Here is a 20,561-nt window from a genome sequence, read left to right as displayed (position 1 = left end):
TAGCGTCAGGAAGGAAAACCCGACTTATTTTTATATAATAGATTTCATCTGTCACGGTTGAACTATTTACTAATTCGAAAAATTATTGAATATTCCTTAGACATTCTAAAATAAAGATGCAGAGCGTTTTTCTTCAAATTATTACTGTCCTGTAGTAAAAGATATTTGGAAAGTTTACGCTCTGTTACTTGTTCATTACTTTGAACACGACCCGAAACCGTCATCGCTGTTTTTCGTTAATATCTCGTAAACAAAGCAGCGGATTGTATTTTCGTTAAGGAAAAAGGTACTTTAAGTGAACTCAGGAACTCCTCATGACAATAAACCCCTCACGCAATAAGAACAAATAATATATCAGATGTTGATAATAAACACATCGAAACAATTTGAAGACTTTTCGAATATCGGAGATCGATTCGAAAATTTGTTACATGTTAGCCATTCGAGCGATAGTTCATTTAGTGCAAATGAAAGTGTTAGCGAGAATTGTATTGGCGATTTTGTTAATCTTATTATTGCAAATGAACATGATGATAGTGATATCGAGAGCTGAGTGCACTGTTTCGGCAACCATTTTTATTTCTTTATATTGGAATATTACGTATCACCCACAAAAACAAATCAATGTTCTTAGAAGCGATGGAAATTGAGATAGGAAAATATACACCTTATATGTATAAGTGCTTATAGCCTTGTGAGGCACAAGCATAACAGTTTCGAATTACGAGGGGACCCGAGTTTTCTTTTCGGGGTTCCGGAATGGCCACGGTCAGTCGTAGAAAAGCATCTGCACAGAAAAGAGCTTCCTCACGCACCGTAAAATAAAGTTTCTTTATTTAAAACTACACCTTAGTTTAAATGTATTTAAACACCCATTTCCAATACTTTAAAAATAACATTTATAAATTAAATTTTGTATTTCGAGCTAATGATTATCTCTTAGAAAAAGATGTAAAGACATTATTTATATGCAACAGTCTTTCATTCTCTCGCGCTAATATTCAGGGTAATGAAATAATTGGCTAGGCTGTACTCAACTCAATTTGTTGAAATATTGTTTACACATGCATACATTCGAAACATATCTTAATGTGTATTGCGCATCGTTTGCAAATTTTTCATCAAATATGGTCGATAATTCTATGAGGCGAAAAGTACAAGTCGAATGCCGCACCAAGTGTTTCAGATAGAGCACGTGGCAAACGGATGCGCGAATAGAATGAGGCCGCATACGCGGATGAGTGAGATGGCCTAAGTTTCTTGTCCGTGTGAACAGTCACACATAGAGCTCGCTACTTATGTTCTGTCTCTCTTAATCATCTCCCGGTCTCTTTTTAAACCATCTGCGCCTAGTTGGATGCGCCTTAAAATGGTGGGGATAAAAAGGTGCAATATGATGAGGTAGAAATGGCTCAATGTAGTGAGGCATCATTGTATAAGGAAGATTAAAACTTATCTATAAATGCTTTTTTTACATAGCCCAGTCATATAGAAATAATATTCCAAGAATTCTTGAGTTTCTAATAAAATGCAATCGTTAACAGTATCATGGAATTGTGTAGTAGAAACTAGGGCGGTCGGTGTACAGGAAAACTTCAACTTCTGCTATATGGAGTATTGATTAGCTTGCCTACAGATTAGTTACATTACATGCACCTCGCGTTTCAAACACGTCAGCTGCGTACAAATTATTTTCTCAGACAAGGACAAATATTTTTCATACGCAAGTACAATTTAAATCCTATTCAAATCATTTAAATGTAAAAAGGAATTAGTTACTTATTTAATTATTTTATAACTTGTATATAACTGTGAATTACAGCTGTTGACGCGTTATGAAGACGAAGTAAAATTGTGGAAAAAGTTCTACCGCAGCAGAATACAATCAGTTTACTGCAACTGTTCATTGCTCCTGTTCTTTGCATTGCCAATCTTACATAAATACAATATTTTGCTATGTCGACACGTGAAGGTTCATGAAACCGCTGTACTTACAGGTGGGCGGACCATCTGTTGCATCTGGGCCCATCAATTTTGCAGCAACTGCGTTACTTTCCAGAAGTCTGCAACTTTATTTCTTAAAGCATGATCCCATGCTACGATAATATGTTACATCATAGTTCTTCATACCCTTTATAATTAAGTCCACCTTAGATATAATTTTTCTGGTTTTTCCACGTATCCCTTATACATATATGAATCTATTTAAAACATTAATGTTTCATTCTGATTTTCTAATTAGCCGGTTATGAATTAACATTTTGTGGAGGTTTTTTAAATAGTTCGTGAATATCTTTTGATTGCTTCTTTAAGGAATTAGTTGTTTTCTAATATTCACTTTTGGATGCTTGCTGAATGGATTCATCGATATAAAGGTTTGTTATGGGTTAATTTGTAGGTCACTTTCTGGGAGAATCAGAATCCAAATTGAGTACGTGTTGTTTTTACGTTGTATTGCAAATCTTTTCCTGGGGGGGTTATGTTGCTTTTAAATCAGATGGAGCGCTACAGACGACACGTACGTAGTAGAAATGAAGTTTATAAATACTCAGTTCTTGCTAGATCTAATGTTATGAATTACTGGTAACGACGAGCTCTATACGAAAATGATAATGAAATTACAGAGACCTACGATCTAATGGTAGGTAAAGGTGTGTACTACGATTTTCTCACAGAATTGGTTCTGAACCCTTTAATTCGTCGTAGGTAAAGAATCGATACATGTACGTATCGGAATTGTCGGTCACAATTTTCGATGTCGGTGTACCGACCTCGTACAATGTTCAGCTGATCCCAAATCAATAACCATATCGAACAAGAGATGCGATGGGAGGGTCCTTGATTATAAATTGTATGATTAAAACGGAATTAATTTTCGCAGCACTATCACCAAACACTGACCACTTAATTAATCACTGATAATTCTGAGTTGTGAAGTGATCCTAAGAGGTGGTCTCCTTTAGTACCGCTTCGAAGAGGCATAGTACAATTTCGCCGATGTTGCGCTGCTGAATATTCGCACTCTACGAATACTCAAAAAATTCGGAACTGCTCTTTTAAAGCGTTTCGTAGCCGCGCATCAACATGCGATAATTACCTCAAGAACCTCAGGCAAGTCATGACCCTTGTTAGTTTATTCAAGAATTTCAAACTTACCTGCTATCACATCAAACACATCCACGTGAAGATAGATTATCTAATATTAATGCTCCAAAAGTTCCGCTTTATCTTGAGCTGTGTTAGATAATTTTGTTTAAACATTAGACAGTAAAACAGACAAGAGAATACTAGGATGCTCCATTAGGAATAGAAATTCTTATAATCAATACACAACTAGAACTAATAAATTTATCAATAGAATATTTTCGATGTAATGATTCTTCGACACATTCATCGTCCTAAAATCACTGCGTGTGTTTGACGTTATTCATTATATCTGTTACGAAATCATACGATAACATAGCTACGGAAGTGCTTAATAATATAATTGGCAGAAAGAATACTTTTAAATAATAAACATCAAGAAATAATCAATTTATTAACGCAACAATTTCTCGAAATAATTATGGTAGAAAAATTATTTTATTTAGTACTCGAATAAAAAATATATATTATAGAAATATAAAATAATCACTATCTCATTTTGATTGACATGCACAGTAGTTTCGAAGATAGGTAGATATTTTGTAGATTTTTAAAATCCACTTTTTTTGGATCTCTGCTCGTTGAATTAGAGTCGTGAAGACATAATCGCATTGCAGTAGTTTGCCTTTCGACTTTTCAGGCACCCATACTGCAGCTGAAACTCTCCGCTGTGCAGCATTCGCCATTTTTCTTACTGTTGTAGAAGAAATTAGCGATAGTTATATAAATTTTGCCAAAATTATCTACACGTTGCATTTTGCGTTATAGTTGCGAATAAATAAATACCACACTTCGAGTAGCCGTACACAAAAATCAAAGTGCATGGGAATCGTCACTTTTAGATCTAAGAAATTAATATCGACGTTAACAGTGTACAGTCCCGTTTCATTTGAGATATTTAACATCAAATTTTATGAATCAGTGATACAACAAAATGATCTGTGTTTCCTTCACCCTATTGATTTTCTATTCTTCTCTACATGGAATTATTCGCTCTGACTTTCTCGTGGGTCTCTAAAGCAGTAACCTCCTTGTGGCGGGACTCGGGCAATCGATGTAATTTTCGATTTACAATCAGCTGTAAATTCGTTTGCAACTAATTCGGAATCGATAATTACATGGAGCCAATGGATGTGACATGGTGATGGATTTTTTAAATATTACGTGGATTATAAATTGGCAAAATATTTAAATTTGAAGACTATTATTACTTCTCATGAGGCAGTATGCACATCCTGATTTCTCAAATGAATAAAATATTCAGAAAGTTCTCTTCTTGTTCATTATTTTGTACGCAACACAGGGTTTGAGCGTAGCCCCCTCTTTCCGTCGCGTCCTGGAGCGAAGGAGATGCAGCTCCCTCTTTCGACCACGTAGCAGCACGTTGAAAATTCGCGCGTCCGCGTTTTATATCCTACTGCTTTTCTTTAATAATTCGTAAACAAAGCTGCGGATCGCATTTTAGCTAAGGAAAATATTTCTCCAAATATCCTCAGGAACCCCTCATTTCTACAATAGTTAGTTACAATAATTTGTATACACCCTGTATATCATTATTAATCATTTTAATTCAATTCAACGTAGTTCAATTAAATACATTTCCTTTATCTTGCATTTTACGGAATCAATCAAATTGATAAGTAAGCGGTGGTATAGTATAAAGATCCTCTGAATACAAGAGATTTCTCAAGACCTATTTCTCTCTATTAAGCTATAATAAATCATTTAGCCGCTGTTGATGCATGGATTATTGACGAACTGGGTCAGAAAAACAGCAGAAAACTTAATCAATGTACATGTAAAAATGTTGTTCAATATGACGATATTAGATGCACGTGCAGGAGCAATCATGTAGACATAATCAATCGTTTAATGGAATTCGGGACTGTAGAATAAGATCTTTTAATGAATTTTATTTTACATCGAAGCAGTTTTATACCACTATATTCTTTTGTACATATGAAGATGCAGAAACAGGATTTCAAAATTTTTTTTCATTTCGAGAAGAATTTAATTTTGGACGCTTAAAATTTCCTTTACTTCCTGGGACAGTACGTTCCTGACGAAAAATATTCGATCAAACAAAACAACCATCTACCTATGTAATAACCATATATTTTATGTAGAAAATATCTTTAAGAATTGTTCGTTCTTTCGTGAAATGCAGGCTAAAATAATTTACGTTTGTTTAGGAAGGAGTTGAATCATTTACAAGTATTGTGAAAATATCTTTGACATACTATTAGGCATTATTTTCGCCTAGAGTGTCATCTTTCAGACTTAGTTGACTATCGTTTTGAGTATACAATGCATTTTCTGAGCTTAAACATGTATTGAAAATTGTATGAACTTTCTGCAACAAGTGTTTTTTGAAAATACAAGACGGAGAACTGAAGTATCTTTTTGATTGACACAAATGTGGCTATGGTGTGAATCGAAATAAAATACATATTTTGCGTATAGGAAGTATAAATCTTTACTTCAAGCACCTACAAGTTTATTATTTTTACTAGTTGAAATAAATTCTTTCGCAAACTAGTCTTTCATCGTATGTATCTTGAAAAAAAAGAAACAAATCATAAAATCAGTCTTTAAAAGTTCTAGACGAAAAATATTGTAGAATTTTGTCATTATTTAAGTAATTTTGATAATATTTTTACTACATTTCCTTACTTTTTCAGTAATTCGCTTCTTATCATAATATTTCGTTTTATATCATATTCAGTACATATCTAAACAATTTATTGAACAGTCGGAGTCACGGTTTCGATCGAATATTTTCTGCCAGGGGTAGTAGAATAACTCGTGTTTTATTCAGAGATTGGTACACATTTATTTATCCTTTTTTCCTGTATCAGACAGTCTTAAAGAAGCATACAAAAATGAAGAAACGGAGGTTCTTAGTAGATCGGAGATACCTAGATTTTACATTCTTCTTGTTCATCTTTGTTTTCAAATCTTCATTCGCCCTCGTCGACTTCTTCGGTTTACTCTTCGGAGTGTCCTTCCCATGTCTGTTATCAGCGTGCGCGGGCAGGCGATGGATTCCACAGAAAAGCGTGTTCGGTTACCTTCGAATATATCACTTACAAAGAGATAACATAACCGGTAAGATCACAGAATCGTCGCGAATTTGCTGCTCGGTTGAATCGCGCGTCGTTTTCCTCGGAATTCTGCGGTTATACGCAATCGATTGCTCGTCTGTTTCGAGCGAAACGGTTCGGAACAAAGAAAAGTATCCCGATACTTTCAACAGGTTGATGAGGAGCCGAAAGGGGGTGGTTTCTTGGAAGATGGGGACGGGATTTGAGAGACGGGGGACGCTGGTGACGTGTGCACGCGTGTCTTCTTCCTTTATCTGATCCGTTATCTTATTCAAAACGAAATGTTAGACGCAAAGTACAATCTCGGGCCATTAATCGTTGGTTGCACACAGGCGACGAAAGGTAACGAAGAGATAGTACGCACGATTGAAAGGAACGCATCTTGAAAATTGAACGATACACGGTTGTGTACTAGATGAGGGTTCGCGCCCGATTTGTCGTGTGAAAAAGGAGACAGGAGAAAAAGGTATATGTGTGTATGTGTGTGTGTGCGCACGTGTATGTGTTTGAGAGAGAGAGAGAGAGAGAGAGAGAGAGAGAGAGAGAGAGAGAGGAGAGGGGGAGAAAGGAAGAGAGGGTGTGATGGATGGAGGGAGGATAGATTTAATATTTATAAAACAGCTAAGGATAAAACATGCACTGTATATCTGTCCATCTGATTAATTGTTGCACAATCTTAAAAGTTCCCTTTCTGGTCGTTTGTCTTTTCTCCTACTATCTCGCATGTTTTTTTCTTCCTTTTGTCGGTCTGGATTCTTCGTTTCCCTTGTGCCGTTTCTCTCTCGCAACAGTAACCTAACCGCACGGAGTCCACGTGTCCTGTTCGCTTCCCCTCCTTTCTCTCTCGTCGAATCTGTTTACTCTTTCCTTGGTTTCTTCGTTCTCGCATTCGTTCCCGTTTTCACTTTCGGTGGAGACTCATTATAAATATCCAATGATTACTTGGGCTTTCATTTAATGTTTTACTTCCTCGCTTAATTTATTTACACATTAACTAATTACGCAGTTTGGGGGACTTAAGTTAACCGCCTCACGCATCCGCCATCACGATAATAGTCACTGTAATATTCACTACTTACTAGTAACTTGTCTTATCTAGCGTATTTTCTTCTGTGTTCACATCAATCCTCTCGTTTCTCTCGGTTTCCCGTTTCGGTCGCATGCACTCTACATTCTCAGCATACTTTCATTCTATCTCTCTCTCGCGCGCGCGTTCTGTCTCTCTCTCTCTCTCTCTCTCTTTCTCGTTTTTCATACACTTTTCCATTTACATTACAAGTGTTGAACATGTACAAAGCCCTATTTACATTATATACACCTTGCTTCGAGATTTCCCGACGATAAACGCTATCTCTCTTTTTACTTTCTCACGCAACAAATCTTCAAGAAACGCGATGCCACGGGGGAGTGCTACTTGCTCGTTCTAAATGTATTGTTTCCATGTTTATAAATAAAGGGGAGTGTACTCTCGTCATTTCAGATACCTCGAAAAGAAACCTACGGTAGGACACGAGGTACAAAGCATCTACGGTTATCATTAAATCAGACAATGAACGCTGGACTCGAATACTACCCCTGGCAGAAAATATTTGATTAAAATCTCAAATATGGAAATATTAAAGGAATTCCTTAAACATTCGTTATTGTATTGGATTAATGTGATACAGAAGTTAACTGCCTTTGATTGCTGGGGATAATTGACGGTACATTTGAATTCGTAATGAACTTTGTCGATCTTTAATCATGACTTTTCGTGACTTTTCCATGTAAACTATATAAATAATAAATTTTATTTCTAATTTTCACAATTTCCAATCATTTTTATTTAATATAAAATATTCGCTCTTCTGGACATAAACCGAGGCAGGTTTGGCCTTTAAAAAGAACAAAATCGAAGTAGCATGTCAAAAAAAGTAGGGATTGTCAAAAAATGGTTTCCTCAAAACTTGAAGATGAAAGTTTTCCTTAAATAAGTGTAAAATCTTCCGATTTCGTATCTTACAAGAAAAGAGACATTTAGTTTTATATTAATAGTTCCTGTATATATAATGAATGTTGTCGTTACATTTACTTCTATCATTAATTAACAAATTTTCGTACTTGTCTTAAGTGATCGAACCCTTTTTGCCAGGTGTATACGATAAGCTCGAAACGCAATTCGAAAGGAAAGCTTCAGCACCTTTCTTTTCCACATCGAAAGACGAACGAGTTGCACACCCCCTCGCACTATGTGTATGTCTGTTTTCTCTTTATCATCGATGGCCCGCCGGTTACGCCGTTATCGGTGCAGAGGGAAAGGATGCGAAGTAACGAAAAGAATTGGATATGCAAATCGTAAATCGGACGCCTCTGTTCACCAGGCACAGTGAGCTGCGAGTATTGCTTCCGTCTACCTGGCTCGTACGTTTTATCTCCCTGTCTCTATCGATTACGATAAGTCGAACGGATGGAATGTGGCTGCATTTACGATTATATACCTGGCAGTAGTCGTTTCGCGGGCAAGATCTTTCGCTCGTACAAAAATCCTACGACTGGCTGGCTCGCGGACATCTTTGTCTTTGCGGTCGTCGTCGTTGTCGTCGTCGTCGTCGTCGTCGTCGTCGCGACTTTAAACGCTGCCGAACGGTCGCTGGAACTTGCGGCCAGTGATCATTGATCACCGACTCGCGCGTCGAATAATCGAAACCTTAAAAAGTTAAAAACGGAACGTCGTCACGCACCGCAACGCATCTCGAGGATATCTTGAGTGGATTCGTTCGTTTCCCGACGACTCGAGCACCATCCGACGTCCCACGCTCCCACGAGCTGCATTAATTGACTGAAACGTACACACACCGTGAATGACTTTGAATGGCAACAAAGGAATGTACAAGTGGAAGGAAGGAAGTAGTACGAATAAGTTGTCCGAGTAGTAAGCTTTTGCGCGATCCGGCTACCCACGGTGACGGCACGTGACGATCCGGTGAGAAATTACGGTGGCTCGATCTACGGATGCGAAACAAGACGGCAAGAATTTACGTGGCTCGAAACTGATACATACGCTCGCTCCACCGTGAACGGACACGGCTCTCGGTCGCTCGTTCTACCCGCTGAACGCTTGTGCGAACGGCTCCGCGATAATCCAGGACACCGCGAACAGGTCTTCGTTTTCTTGCTACGCCAGAATGAGCAAATCGTGTTCCGCGCCCAACGATCGGCGAAAACGCTCGTACGCTTACTATAGCTGTTACCCTTAACGCTGATTATCCCTAGTTTTTATAATTCGCCTATAGAGTTAGTCGTCTTAACGTACGATCTGCCGGAGAGAAAGATCACGGCCGGTCCGGCTGAGCAGGGGAATAAATTAAGAACGTCGCGTCGCGGACGAGGGCACAGCGACGCTTCGGAAATGTTAAATCGGATACGCTACAAACAACGCGTTTCTCCGGTTTACAATTTAGCTTCTGTTTGCGTCCGTTTACAACTGCTCGAAGTCTTCGTTTCCTGTAGAATCGGCTGACAATATTCTTTATAGTTTACGCAAAATGACACGATCGGGAGTTCCGTGTCCCGATCGTCGTTCACGATCGCTATTGAAGCGTCCCTGCGCCGACTCGCTCGTCGTCGGAACTTCGCCTCGCGAGAGAGCGCTCGTCTAAAATGAATTTGGCAGGTTTGTTTGTTTTGCGGAGCCGGTTAATTCGGCGAAATAAACGTTGAACGCGGCTAGAAAACGCAGTGTCCATGCTCGTAGCTAGTTAACTGAACGATGTGTTTATCGAGCCGCATCGGTCTGGGAGGAATACCGAGCTGCGCGGCCGGTCCCTTTTCGATCGCTCGATATTCGTCCGCCGAGTACGCCTCTTCCATTCGTCGACGAAAGATCTTCTTGCAAGCATAGAACGTCGTCACCCGGACGCGGCGATCGAGTAGCGACGATCCGATCGGTCCACGGCGGTGGGATCTCGTAGCCCCTCGATCGCCGGTCTTCGATTCACGATCGCTAATTATACATTAGATAACACTCACGGATGATAAAAAATAAATAGCGCGCGGGTTCCCTTAGTTACACATTAGATTACGCGGTATTACGACATATACCTTTTTGTTTTTTAAAAAATAGTAAAAAACAGTGACTAAGTTTTTTCGCTTTTTCCACGTCGCTCGGAAAATCGCTTTGTATCACTATGTATAGTATACGTACGTGTGTATATTCATACATTTACGGCTGCCTCGCGCAATTGTTTCTCGCTCGTGTTCTCTCTTCTCTTTGAGTGATAAACGTATAATATATACACATACATATAGTATCGTTACTGTATACATACATATACATTTATATATATATATATATAATTTTTTATTTATAAAAATAACATTCTGGGACTAAAACGTAACGTTCCAAAGCAATGTACAATTAGGAGCTGGCTGAGACGATCGATAAAGGTACCTTAGCCCTGCGTTTTCAATTTTCATTCTCCGCGAGAGAGTTCCTCGTCTCTCCTTGTTTCGCTGGTCGAGACTCGCGACACCTCTCTTCCACGGAACTTGAGGATTGATCCCGCGATCTTCGATGGCCACCGTGCGAGAGTGTCGCCGGCGCCGCGAACGATCGACGCGTCAGGAGTAACTATCTACGATGCGATCACTAATATAATGCGATATTGCGGTTAAGTAATTACACGATTCCTTTCTCTACGTCTCGGGGACAGCAATCCACGATATGTCACTAACGTTGCGAGACACTCGAAAGTAGACAAAAGCCTAGTCCCTTTATCGAGTCGTCACCGATCCACCTGTTCCGGAGGATCGCGATCGAATACGCGCCGGTAGCGTTAACGAGGAAACGACTTACTCGCGCGTCCATTGAGGCGTCAATCATCAATCGTCGACGACGACGCGCCAGATTTTGCCGATCTCGATCTCCTGCTCGATCGAAAGAGAACCGCGACGCGCCTTCTCGTTAACGAAGCGGGCCAGCATCGACGATCTCGTCGTGTAACGGTCCCCGACCGCGACGAGGACGAGCTTCGAGGGCGAAATCTATGGAAGGAAGCGGCTTGCTTCGCGCTTCGCTGCTCGCAGAGAGCCGGGCTCCCTCGAAGCCAGTCCCGATGTAACCAAAGAGGATTCGTCACGTTTTATCGTTCTCCGCACGACACTCGTCACTGTGAAACCAATCCCGAACACACGCTTCGACGGTACAACGATGACTTAGCCTAGGCAGAGGTCCGTCGCGAGTTCTATCGGTCTCGAATTCGATTGCCAGCGGGCCACGCTTATCGCGGTCGGCCCTCCGCGCCGGCGGCCACGCGATTATAACATAAACGGAAACAAAATGTAGGGGAGGCCAATCTGAGACGGGCCGGGCTCGTGTTATGGCTAGAAACGGCGGCGTGGTCGCGACGCGGTCAGCCGTCGTTTACGTTTGAGCTAAAAACGTTGTCCCTGTGTCGGGGATGCGGCCTGAGACACACCGGTTGCTCCGGAAATCGTGGGCTTCTTCAGGAACGAACCACCGTCGTCGTGATCAGAGGCTCTCGCCCCTTGGCTAGTGGGAAGGACGCGGCTTCTCGATCCGTCGACGTAGCGTCCAGGCACCGAGAACGGGTGTCTGGACGGCGGAGAGCATCTTATCCTTCGTCCTGGCGCAGGAAGACCGAGAGGACGACAGAATCCTGCCACAGTGGTATTCTAACACTCGCTGTAGGAAGGCGGCGGCATCCCACGGCCGGTGTACATGTCCGTCTGCGGCTGCAGGTGACAGACGACCGTGTGACCGTCCAAGACCGCTACCGTCCTCGTGTGGTCCTGTTGAGGCGGTATCCCGTAGCTGGCTGGGAGACGAGGCAGATCGCCGCGGTCGTACCTCGCCTGCTGCTTCCGCAGCTTTTCCCAGCAAGTGTTCAAGGTCCTCTCCACCGCCGGGTTGTACTCCGACGGGTCGTAGTGCATGTTGCCCCCGCCGCCGCGGTCCGTCAGCGTCTGCCCGTAGTGCACCAGGTTTCGGTCCGTGGCGGGCGAGTACGGGATCAACGGCCTATGATCGCCATAACTCCTCGAAGACTGTCTGCTCATGTCGCTCTGCCTCCTGCCGTCCTCGTCGGACATGTCCGAGACCTGGATCTCGCCGCCGCCGCCGCCGACGCCGGCGCGCTCTATCTCCTCGTATACCGGGTCGTCTTCGTTCGCCAGGCCTCGTGGCAGGTGCACGTGCTGTCCATGGTGGCCGTGCAGCTGATGATGACCCGGACCGTTCGCTCTTCCGTCGATGATCTCCGTGTACGTGTGATTGTATGGCATCGCCGCTCTCCTGCCCCCGCCCGTGGTTCGAGTGCCGCTGATCTCGTTCTCGTTGATGCCTCGCCCGCCGCGGTTCCGTCCCGAGTGACCCAGCGTCAGGGTGTTGTGCGTTCTCGGCGAGTCCTCCTGCTCGGAGCCGCCGTGTCCGGAGTCGCGAGAGTATGATTTAAAAGAAATGTTCTGCGGGAAAGACAGAGACCGTTAAGCTCTCGAGGTCTGCGTTGCACAGGCTCGATGGCGAACAAAAAACAAAACTCATGTACGTATGTGTATGTATACATAATATGTACATATATGTATATGTGATTGAGGAATGCGTCGAGATGACGTGGAATACGGCGGCGATCCTTGCGATTCCAGCTTCCAGAGAAAGTTTGGAAGCGCAAGGACCCGACTTCGCAGCATCGATCGATCGATTTGCAGAGCGAGTCCCCGAGGGCGATTCGAAATGAGCTCGTTCCACGCGATCCACGAGCTCGCATGCATGACGGAAGGGGTGAGTGAGAAAATTCCGTACGTGCTGTATGATATGTACAAATGCTCGGGTCGTCGACATCGCATGATCGGTTTCATTCTCCCTCTACTAAACAGAAACGAAAGACACACAAAACTACGCGGTCGGTGGCAAAGGAAACACTTGTTGTATTCTCGTGTGTTCGCGTCAGGTAGGCTCTAGGCTCTAGGCCGTGGCCGTTGAACGTCTTCGTCGAATTTCATCGGAGACCGTCGCGGAACGAAGGAAGGACCGCGATTGTTCTCGTATTTCCGAGAGGACGTTCGCGGCAACGAACGAGAGACGCGGGAGACAGGGCGAACAATTCTCGTTTGGGAACAGTTTCTTTTTCCCCACACCTCCATGCTTCCCCGAAGCGGTTGGGCTCTATCGGAATCGGTCGAGGTGTTTCTCTAAGTGTGCAAGATGTGTTTCTAGGTGCTGGTCAAGTACGAGAACGAGTGAAAACGAACGGTAAACGAACAAAAAACGGCACACCATGCAGTGAACACAAACAGAAAAAACGTGTGGTGAGCGCAGAGAGTACAGAGTTAGAATAGTAGAGTAGAGCAGAAAAAGGAAAGTTTTCGATCGTGACAAAACGACACTGGCGAGCGTGTGAGCGAGCGTTAGCTGCGGTGAGTTAGTTACCTTCCACATGAGGTTTTTGTTAAGGTGGCCCCAAGTGGCGGTGGCAGATTTGGGGATATTGGGAGCTGAGGGTAAGAAGGCGTGACGGGCGTACGGCAGGGTGGCCACGATGTGAGCCTCTGTTGGAGAGGATTCATCTGGCACTGTAACTGCCGGTTGCCTATCGACTATCGCCCAGCTTCGACCGGACGCCAGGTACTGTAAAAATCGAACCATTTGCCGTTCCCTCTTAACCCTTCGTTTACTGACTCGTCGTGTGAAAGAGGAATGGGGGCGAATCGGTGTGTACGTGTCGATCGACTGCTCGCGATGTGTTCCACGGAGAAATCAAGCCACGTCCGCGCGAGCGCACCGCGAAACTGGAGCTTCGTCACATGTACACTTGAGTTTTACCCCGACGATCAATCGTCTGAACGATTAACACTTTATCTACCGACGATTCCGGAATACTTCGAACAAATTGTTTTATTTTCATCGAATTATTTCAGCCGAAGTGTCTGCAGTAACAACAACTGCATTTGCACTGAAACTACCGATCGTGAAACATGTTTCTTTGTAACGATTTACTTGGATTTCTCCCCATGTTTATTAAAATGTATGTTAGGATCGAGGAATTTATCCAATTATTTTCTAGGAAAGTTCCTATTAATGTTACTAAATGTCCTCTTCTCGGATTGTTGTTATCGCTAGAACTACCGGGGGAATCGATATAATCCATTTCATATTTCTGATTGTACAATTATTAAAGCAATATTTTCATTCAGTTCGTAGTTTGGATTATTCATATGCTTCATGTAACAATAATCAAATGAAATCTCAATAAACGCGCGCTTTTAAACAATATTAAAGGGATTCCAGTAGGTAAAGTGTTAAGACGATTTTTGAACGAAAAAATCCTTGGGATAAAAGGTATGTTGCATAACTTTGGCTACGAAAAGTGATCAAATGAAGTACAGCAGAGAATTTGTTAACCGAAGGTATACTTTTGTAATAATCTAATATCAATACAATCTATTATATGAAGATGTCAATCAAGTTCTTTATTAGGGGGCGATAATGTATCTAAATAATAATAACACTATTATCTAAATGCCATCATCTAAATAATAGCAATATTGCAAAAATAAATGTTCAGATAAGGGAGTCTGTACTGTATTTTTGAAAAATCCAACGGAAAGACGAAGTTATGCAAATGTAAACGATTAACTAAGTGACACGATAGAAATCCGACGTTACATAGTATTAATGTCCCCTAGTGGTGTAGGGAAAGAGTTTAATTCGCACTCGAGTGGACGCGTTCGATCGGGCAAATGATTTTCAGTATTAAAGGCCGAAGCGGATGCCAAAGCAGCGGCGAAGGTGTGCTTGAGTTGGCGAACTTGGCTTCGCATAAATAAATCAGTCCCACTACATTATTAGAAGGCCGGATTAAGCGACTGTTTACCGGAGTTGTCTGAGCCCTTAAATCACGGTAATTCGGTCCCTTGAAACTTCCCGGTGCCGTCGACCAGTAAACAAAGGGTTGCTCGAATCTCTCGAAACCGGCAAAACGCCCTGCCCCACCTTAAAACACGGTTTTTATCTGAATTGAACGGAAGGAAATATTTGAATTCCGTGCGACATAGTTCCAAGTGGAAGTTCGCCCTTCGGAAGCGTCAGATACGGAACCGGCAAATCCGACGATATCTCGCGGAACCGCGATGCTCGCCGGAAGCGTAGCGGATTTAACTCGTGCACGAGTTGGCGAATCTACGACGGAACCGGTTGAGATACGCGACGTCAACACGCACACCGTCGACGAACGCCGTCGACGAACACCGCGCGATCGCGACCGTTTTCCCAGGGAACGCGGACGAGTCACGCGAGGTCCACGATCGGAGCTTCCGGTCGTCGGCCGCGATTTCTTACACTCCGTGGAAACCCTCTCCCTATCCGACGATTCTAGACGAAGTATCGTGGGACTCCCCCTGACAAACGATTATTAAAATTTGTCGAGCTTAATGAGCGTCTTCGAGCTTGTCTACGGGCGCCGTGGGTCTCGTTACGATTGATACGATCGAATTATGAAACGAGATGTTCCGCGGCATCCTGCTGATCCGGATACGGACTGCAGTTTGTGATTACCAATTTTTTTTTTGCTGCTTGTCCGAGTAATGAGACGGCGAGGCAAGGTGCGACGCGGCACGGAGCGCGGAGGAACGAGTAATCATCTTTGTTTTCTCCCGATGTCCCTTTTAACGAGGCCGAGCCAAACAAGCGTGGGCATCATTTGAATAAAATATTTCTGTAATGATTATTTCGGGAATTTATCGAGTTACTTTGCTTGACGTTGAAAAATTTATGAATGAATGAAATTCTTATTTTTATCTCGTATCCCTGAGCTAATGTTTTCATGAATAATTCAGTGGATGGTCTCTGACGCAAATGTTTGAGTCGATTTAATAAACGTTTGTTTTTAGATTCCAAATGCAACTCGAATGTAGAATGACGAAAGTGAACATGATAAAGTAGTGAAAGTTATTGTTAATTTCTGTCTTGATTTCGAATTAACTCGGGCCTGGGACAGAGAGCCGGCTGCTCGTTTGACGATACAAAACCGTGTCGAGGCTTGGTTGTTCGTTTCCACAGGAAATACCGTCGTGCTGATTATCGTTGTGGAAGCATGGGACCTAAATAAAATTAATATGCCGCCCGTGACCGTCGGGAACGATATCGCCGTTACCGGTGGGCAGTTTGTTTTCCTCGTTTCCGTTGTTTGTATAGGGTGTCTGGCAGAAATACGAGGGCCAAATCTCATTTTTTATCTACAACTGTATACCTTTTTAAGATTATTTAGTACTTTCAATACTAAATTCATAAACTATAAAATATCTTGCTTTCGAATCATCTAAGTTCATGACATAAAATGACAGAACACATGATGGAATATTTCACATCTGTGATTTCATGACATCTCTGAATGGAATCTTGTCTTTGCAAAGAAAAGACATCTCATCGCCAGACATCTGAAAATCTGTTCTTCTAATTTTTATATCATTCCGTCAAATTTTATATAGTTTTTTTTTTGTTTAATATGGGCAAAATTATGGCGACAGTTACCCCAATGTTGGGTGCAGATTGTATTGTTCGAACTGAAAAATACTATAGTATAAAACTTTTTGTCAGCGAAAGATCATGAAAGAAGTGATTGCTTTTCTGATTTACGATTGAAATTGTTATATTCGTCGAAAAGTTACGAATTACGATTTTTAAAAACTATGAACCGATACTAAAATTTGAATAGGTAAATTCTACTCAATATAAAAAAAAAGGTAGGCAGTGTAATTTCAGAATTGAAACTCGACGGCGTCTTGAAACGTTATGAAAAGTAACTCGTATTTACCTGGGAGTTTGACGGCTAGTACCGTTTAATTAAAGGAACTTCGCCGGGATGATGCGCCGTGTACATTTACGCCGGACACCCCGTAGAATCCCCGGGGACTTTAACGCGCGAGCACGAACGATCGATGGAAAGGAGCGGGTCCTCGGAGGACCGGCTAGATCGTTAGAGGCTTCGGTGATCCGTGTTACCCTACCTTTCGCGCCTCCCGCCGCGCGAAAACGCACCAGGTGTTAATTAGCGAAACGTACGATGCGAGAGGGTAGAGTCGGAAAAAAAAGTAGGAAAAAAAGGGGGAGAGACGTGTGTGTACGCCCGTATGTGTGTGTGTGTGTGTGTGGGTGTGCGTGCGAGTGTAGTACGTGTGGAGAGCAAAAAGTGATCGTGGAGCCGTGCGTGCGTGCGTGCGCGCACGTGTGTGTCAGCTGCAGAGGAGGTGTGAGAGAGACGTGACGGATTGATCTGCGCGGATTTTTCTCGCGTCGCCATTTTTCCGCTGCCTTCTCGCGCTAAGTAACCGGTCTTGTACAGGTGAGTGGTCCGAGAGGGACGCTGCGTTTTCCGGGCTGCGGGCCGAACCGAACCGTTCGATGGAAGTGCGACGATCGGTTTCGTAAAACGGCAAGATCGCCCGAGCGAGTTAAGGCCGAATTGGACCGATTCGTCGTACGAATCTTCGATCGAACGACTCCTCGGCTGTGCGCGCGGCTTAAAAGTATCCTCGCGCGGGCAGAAGTCCAGAAGACGCGCTACATTTCCCAGAGGATTGCTCGAACGATTTCCATGTCGGGCGAACTTCCATCGAATTCTGCCCGCGTCCGGTCGGAAGGAACATCATTCTCGCTCGTACATTACGAATCTTTCGGAACGTATGCGCTGTGTTCAACGGCGCATGGAAATTCGTTGAAATTTATTCGCCGAGTAATTGCGTTGCCAGTCGGCTCGCGCATCGGTGCCGCGAGTAAAAAGGACTCGATAAGCGACGAACAGGTTTGCGAGGAAGCCACGACCAACTCGCCGAAGCAGATGTTGTCGGCTGGAATGTAGGAGCTCTCCTGTTTAGGCCTCGACGCAGTACGCTCTGCTGGCGTTTCATTATACCGTTTTTCTTGCTCGATGCGCGACGGATACCGCGATCACAGGAAAAAACTTTACAGTGGAACTGTCGAAAACAGATCCTTATGGAATGTTAATTGCAGACAGTTGAACTTGCCGATCTATCCCATGGATCTTTTTCATCTTCTTGATCATGCAAGAATAGATCGACTCGAATACAAATCTAGAATAACACTTTCTAGAAATACAATTTCGTGCATTTATGCATGGTGTCGCATAGTTGATGCACCCTATAAGATTCTACAAGACAAATAGAATTAGAAACAAGAAACAACATTTTGTTGCAGAAAATGATTACTGTTCGGCGAGTAGAATAGGCTTGCCTGATCATTAATCGCCAATTCTACCTTCTTCGAAACATAGCGCACAGGATTCGAACAACAAAAAATTATTTCGTATGTTTCATCGTTACTTTCACTAGTAGAATGAATCCTTTTGTTGCTAAGTATGCAACACCTTATACATTCAGATGAAATTACTTTTTAATTGGAGTAAACTTTGCAATTATCAAGAACATGTTTTTCGAATCTTCTTCTTCCAGCAAATTATTGTAATCGCATCACTGCTTGCTCTCTAAATCTGGAAAAGTGTCTTTTTTTCACCTTGTGTCCCTAAATAAATATATCAACTTTTTATTAGAATGAATATTTTGCCCGATTGTTGAATGAATTACTACATGAACTAATTTATATTAAGCAGAAATATGCTCAGAAGATTAAATCTTTTAATTATTTAAATGAATTGAAAGTTATATGGCACTACGAGGATTCGATATTGAACGCTTGATGTACAATTCGGTACCCACGTACTCATTTCTATTTGCCTTTATTATTTTTTTTACCAATACTCGACAAAATATAGCGAAACTATTCTCTTTTCACTATTACGTCGATTAACGTTTCACAAACAAAAAATTACATCAAACATTTTATAGAACTAAGCGTGAAATACTGTCCCACATTTTGGTTCTGCACGAAAGGGTTACTTGTAATCCTTCCGGCTCCCTATCGATTTTTCTAGAAAGAATCTTCATCATCGTCGATCACTTTTCCAGATTTAGAGAACAGTATTTAATGGAAATTCGTGTTGCGATCGTGGCTGACAAGTGCGGCCGATGGTCGGAAAGGGTGAAAGTGTCGAGGGCAGAAGCCATCAGAGGCGCAGCTGCGTAGCCGATTGTAAATCAGCGATGTTACAGATTCGTTACGTTTCTCGTGCGTGTGCCACGGCGTAGAGAAGCGGTTCATTAACGATCCGGAACATCTGAAATAAATTGCGAGAGCACGCGCGCGCGCGCGCGCGCGCACGCGGTCCACCACGGACACTGGAATCAAACTATTTCGGTGCGAGGGGACGACGGAAATGGGGGAAGAAGGTACAAAGTAGCCAGCAACCGCGTTACACCAAACCCAGAGCCAGATAAGAAGCACGAAAATCACCATTTGTTAGTAGGAGGTCTTGCAAATAGTACGTTCGCGTGTGTATAGGTGCGCAGAGACGAGCGAGAGAACGTGCTTGGTATAGTTTATTCGGTACATCGTTTACCGAATGCTTACTAGCCTTGAACCGTTGATCTTTTTTCAGGAAGCAAACAATCGAACAGAACAAAAGGAGCAGAGAGAAACCGAGAGAAAATGAAATTTTCAACTAATTTCCCGATCGGATGTTACTCCCCCCCCCCAAACCGTCGAATTTATCAGCGTGCCAAATCCACGGGAAAAATGAGCAAACTCTATAATTGTTATTCGCCGTGATCCGTCATTTCCACTCGTTGCACGTGGCACGAGTCTAGTAATCTCTAAATCCGATAGAATCGGCCAACAATTGGCAATAAATTTTCCTGGGAAACACAACGCGGCGCGTACTTATCGTTTCATCTGCAACGGTTGCATGGATGTTTTATCATACACAAAACCGCGGTACGAGCACGTTTGATAATTTCTCCTCTCTTTTTGCCCTGTTTCGCGGCTCGTCCAGCTCCACACAGCAGACCCCGTTCTCTCTCTCTCTCTCTCTCTCTCTCTTTCTTTCTCCCTCTCCCTCCACGTGTTTCTCTCTCTCTTTGTGTCTCTCTTTCTCTGTCTTTCTCTTTTCCCTGTCACCCCGGCTCCCCAACCCTCTCTGTCTGTCTCGCTCTCTACGTCTTTTTAAATTCTCTTCGCAGCGAACGCGCGATAGGGTCGAAAGAGTGGAACGGTTCGTTAAATGCCTTTTTAGCTCGTCCCGCTCCAGAGGCAGCGCGCTCCGAGGCGGCGAAGCGATTCCCGGTGACGTTAAAAAAGTGTTTCTGGCACGCGCCACTTTTCGAGCGTTACGCACGGCGATTCGAAACGAACCTCCCTCGACTAGAAGGGTCGAAGACACCCACATCGCAATTTATCCTGCAACAGAC

At 42.9% G+C, this 20,561-nt stretch overlaps 2 protein-coding genes across 2 annotated transcripts in view; both read right to left on the bottom strand.

The window, feature by feature from the left end:
- The window catches only part of LOC144475473 (uncharacterized), a 6,405-nt gene extending 3,285 nt beyond the window's left edge, over window positions 1–3,120 (bottom strand). Inside the window, exon 1 of the mRNA XM_078191426.1 lies at window positions 3,098–3,120. Coding sequence (XP_078047552.1) covers window positions 3,098–3,120 — 23 coding nt within the window. The remainder of the gene's footprint in view (window positions 1–3,097) is intronic.
- Window positions 3,121–5,739: 2,619 nt separating this feature from the next.
- The window catches only part of LOC144475941 (latrophilin Cirl), a 579,657-nt gene continuing 564,835 nt past the window's right edge, over window positions 5,740–20,561 (bottom strand). Inside the window, exon 17 of the mRNA XM_078192398.1 lies at window positions 5,740–12,710. Coding sequence (XP_078048524.1) covers window positions 11,922–12,710 — 789 coding nt within the window. The 3' untranslated portion in view covers window positions 5,740–11,921. The remainder of the gene's footprint in view (window positions 12,711–20,561) is intronic.

The sequence above is a fragment of the Augochlora pura genome, chromosome 10, assembly GCF_028453695.1.
Source record: "Augochlora pura isolate Apur16 chromosome 10, APUR_v2.2.1, whole genome shotgun sequence".
NCBI classification, from domain to species: Eukaryota; Metazoa; Arthropoda; class Insecta; order Hymenoptera; family Halictidae; genus Augochlora; species Augochlora pura.
Note: the sequence above shows the minus strand (reverse complement) of the source record. Positions and strands in the feature narration are given on the sequence as shown.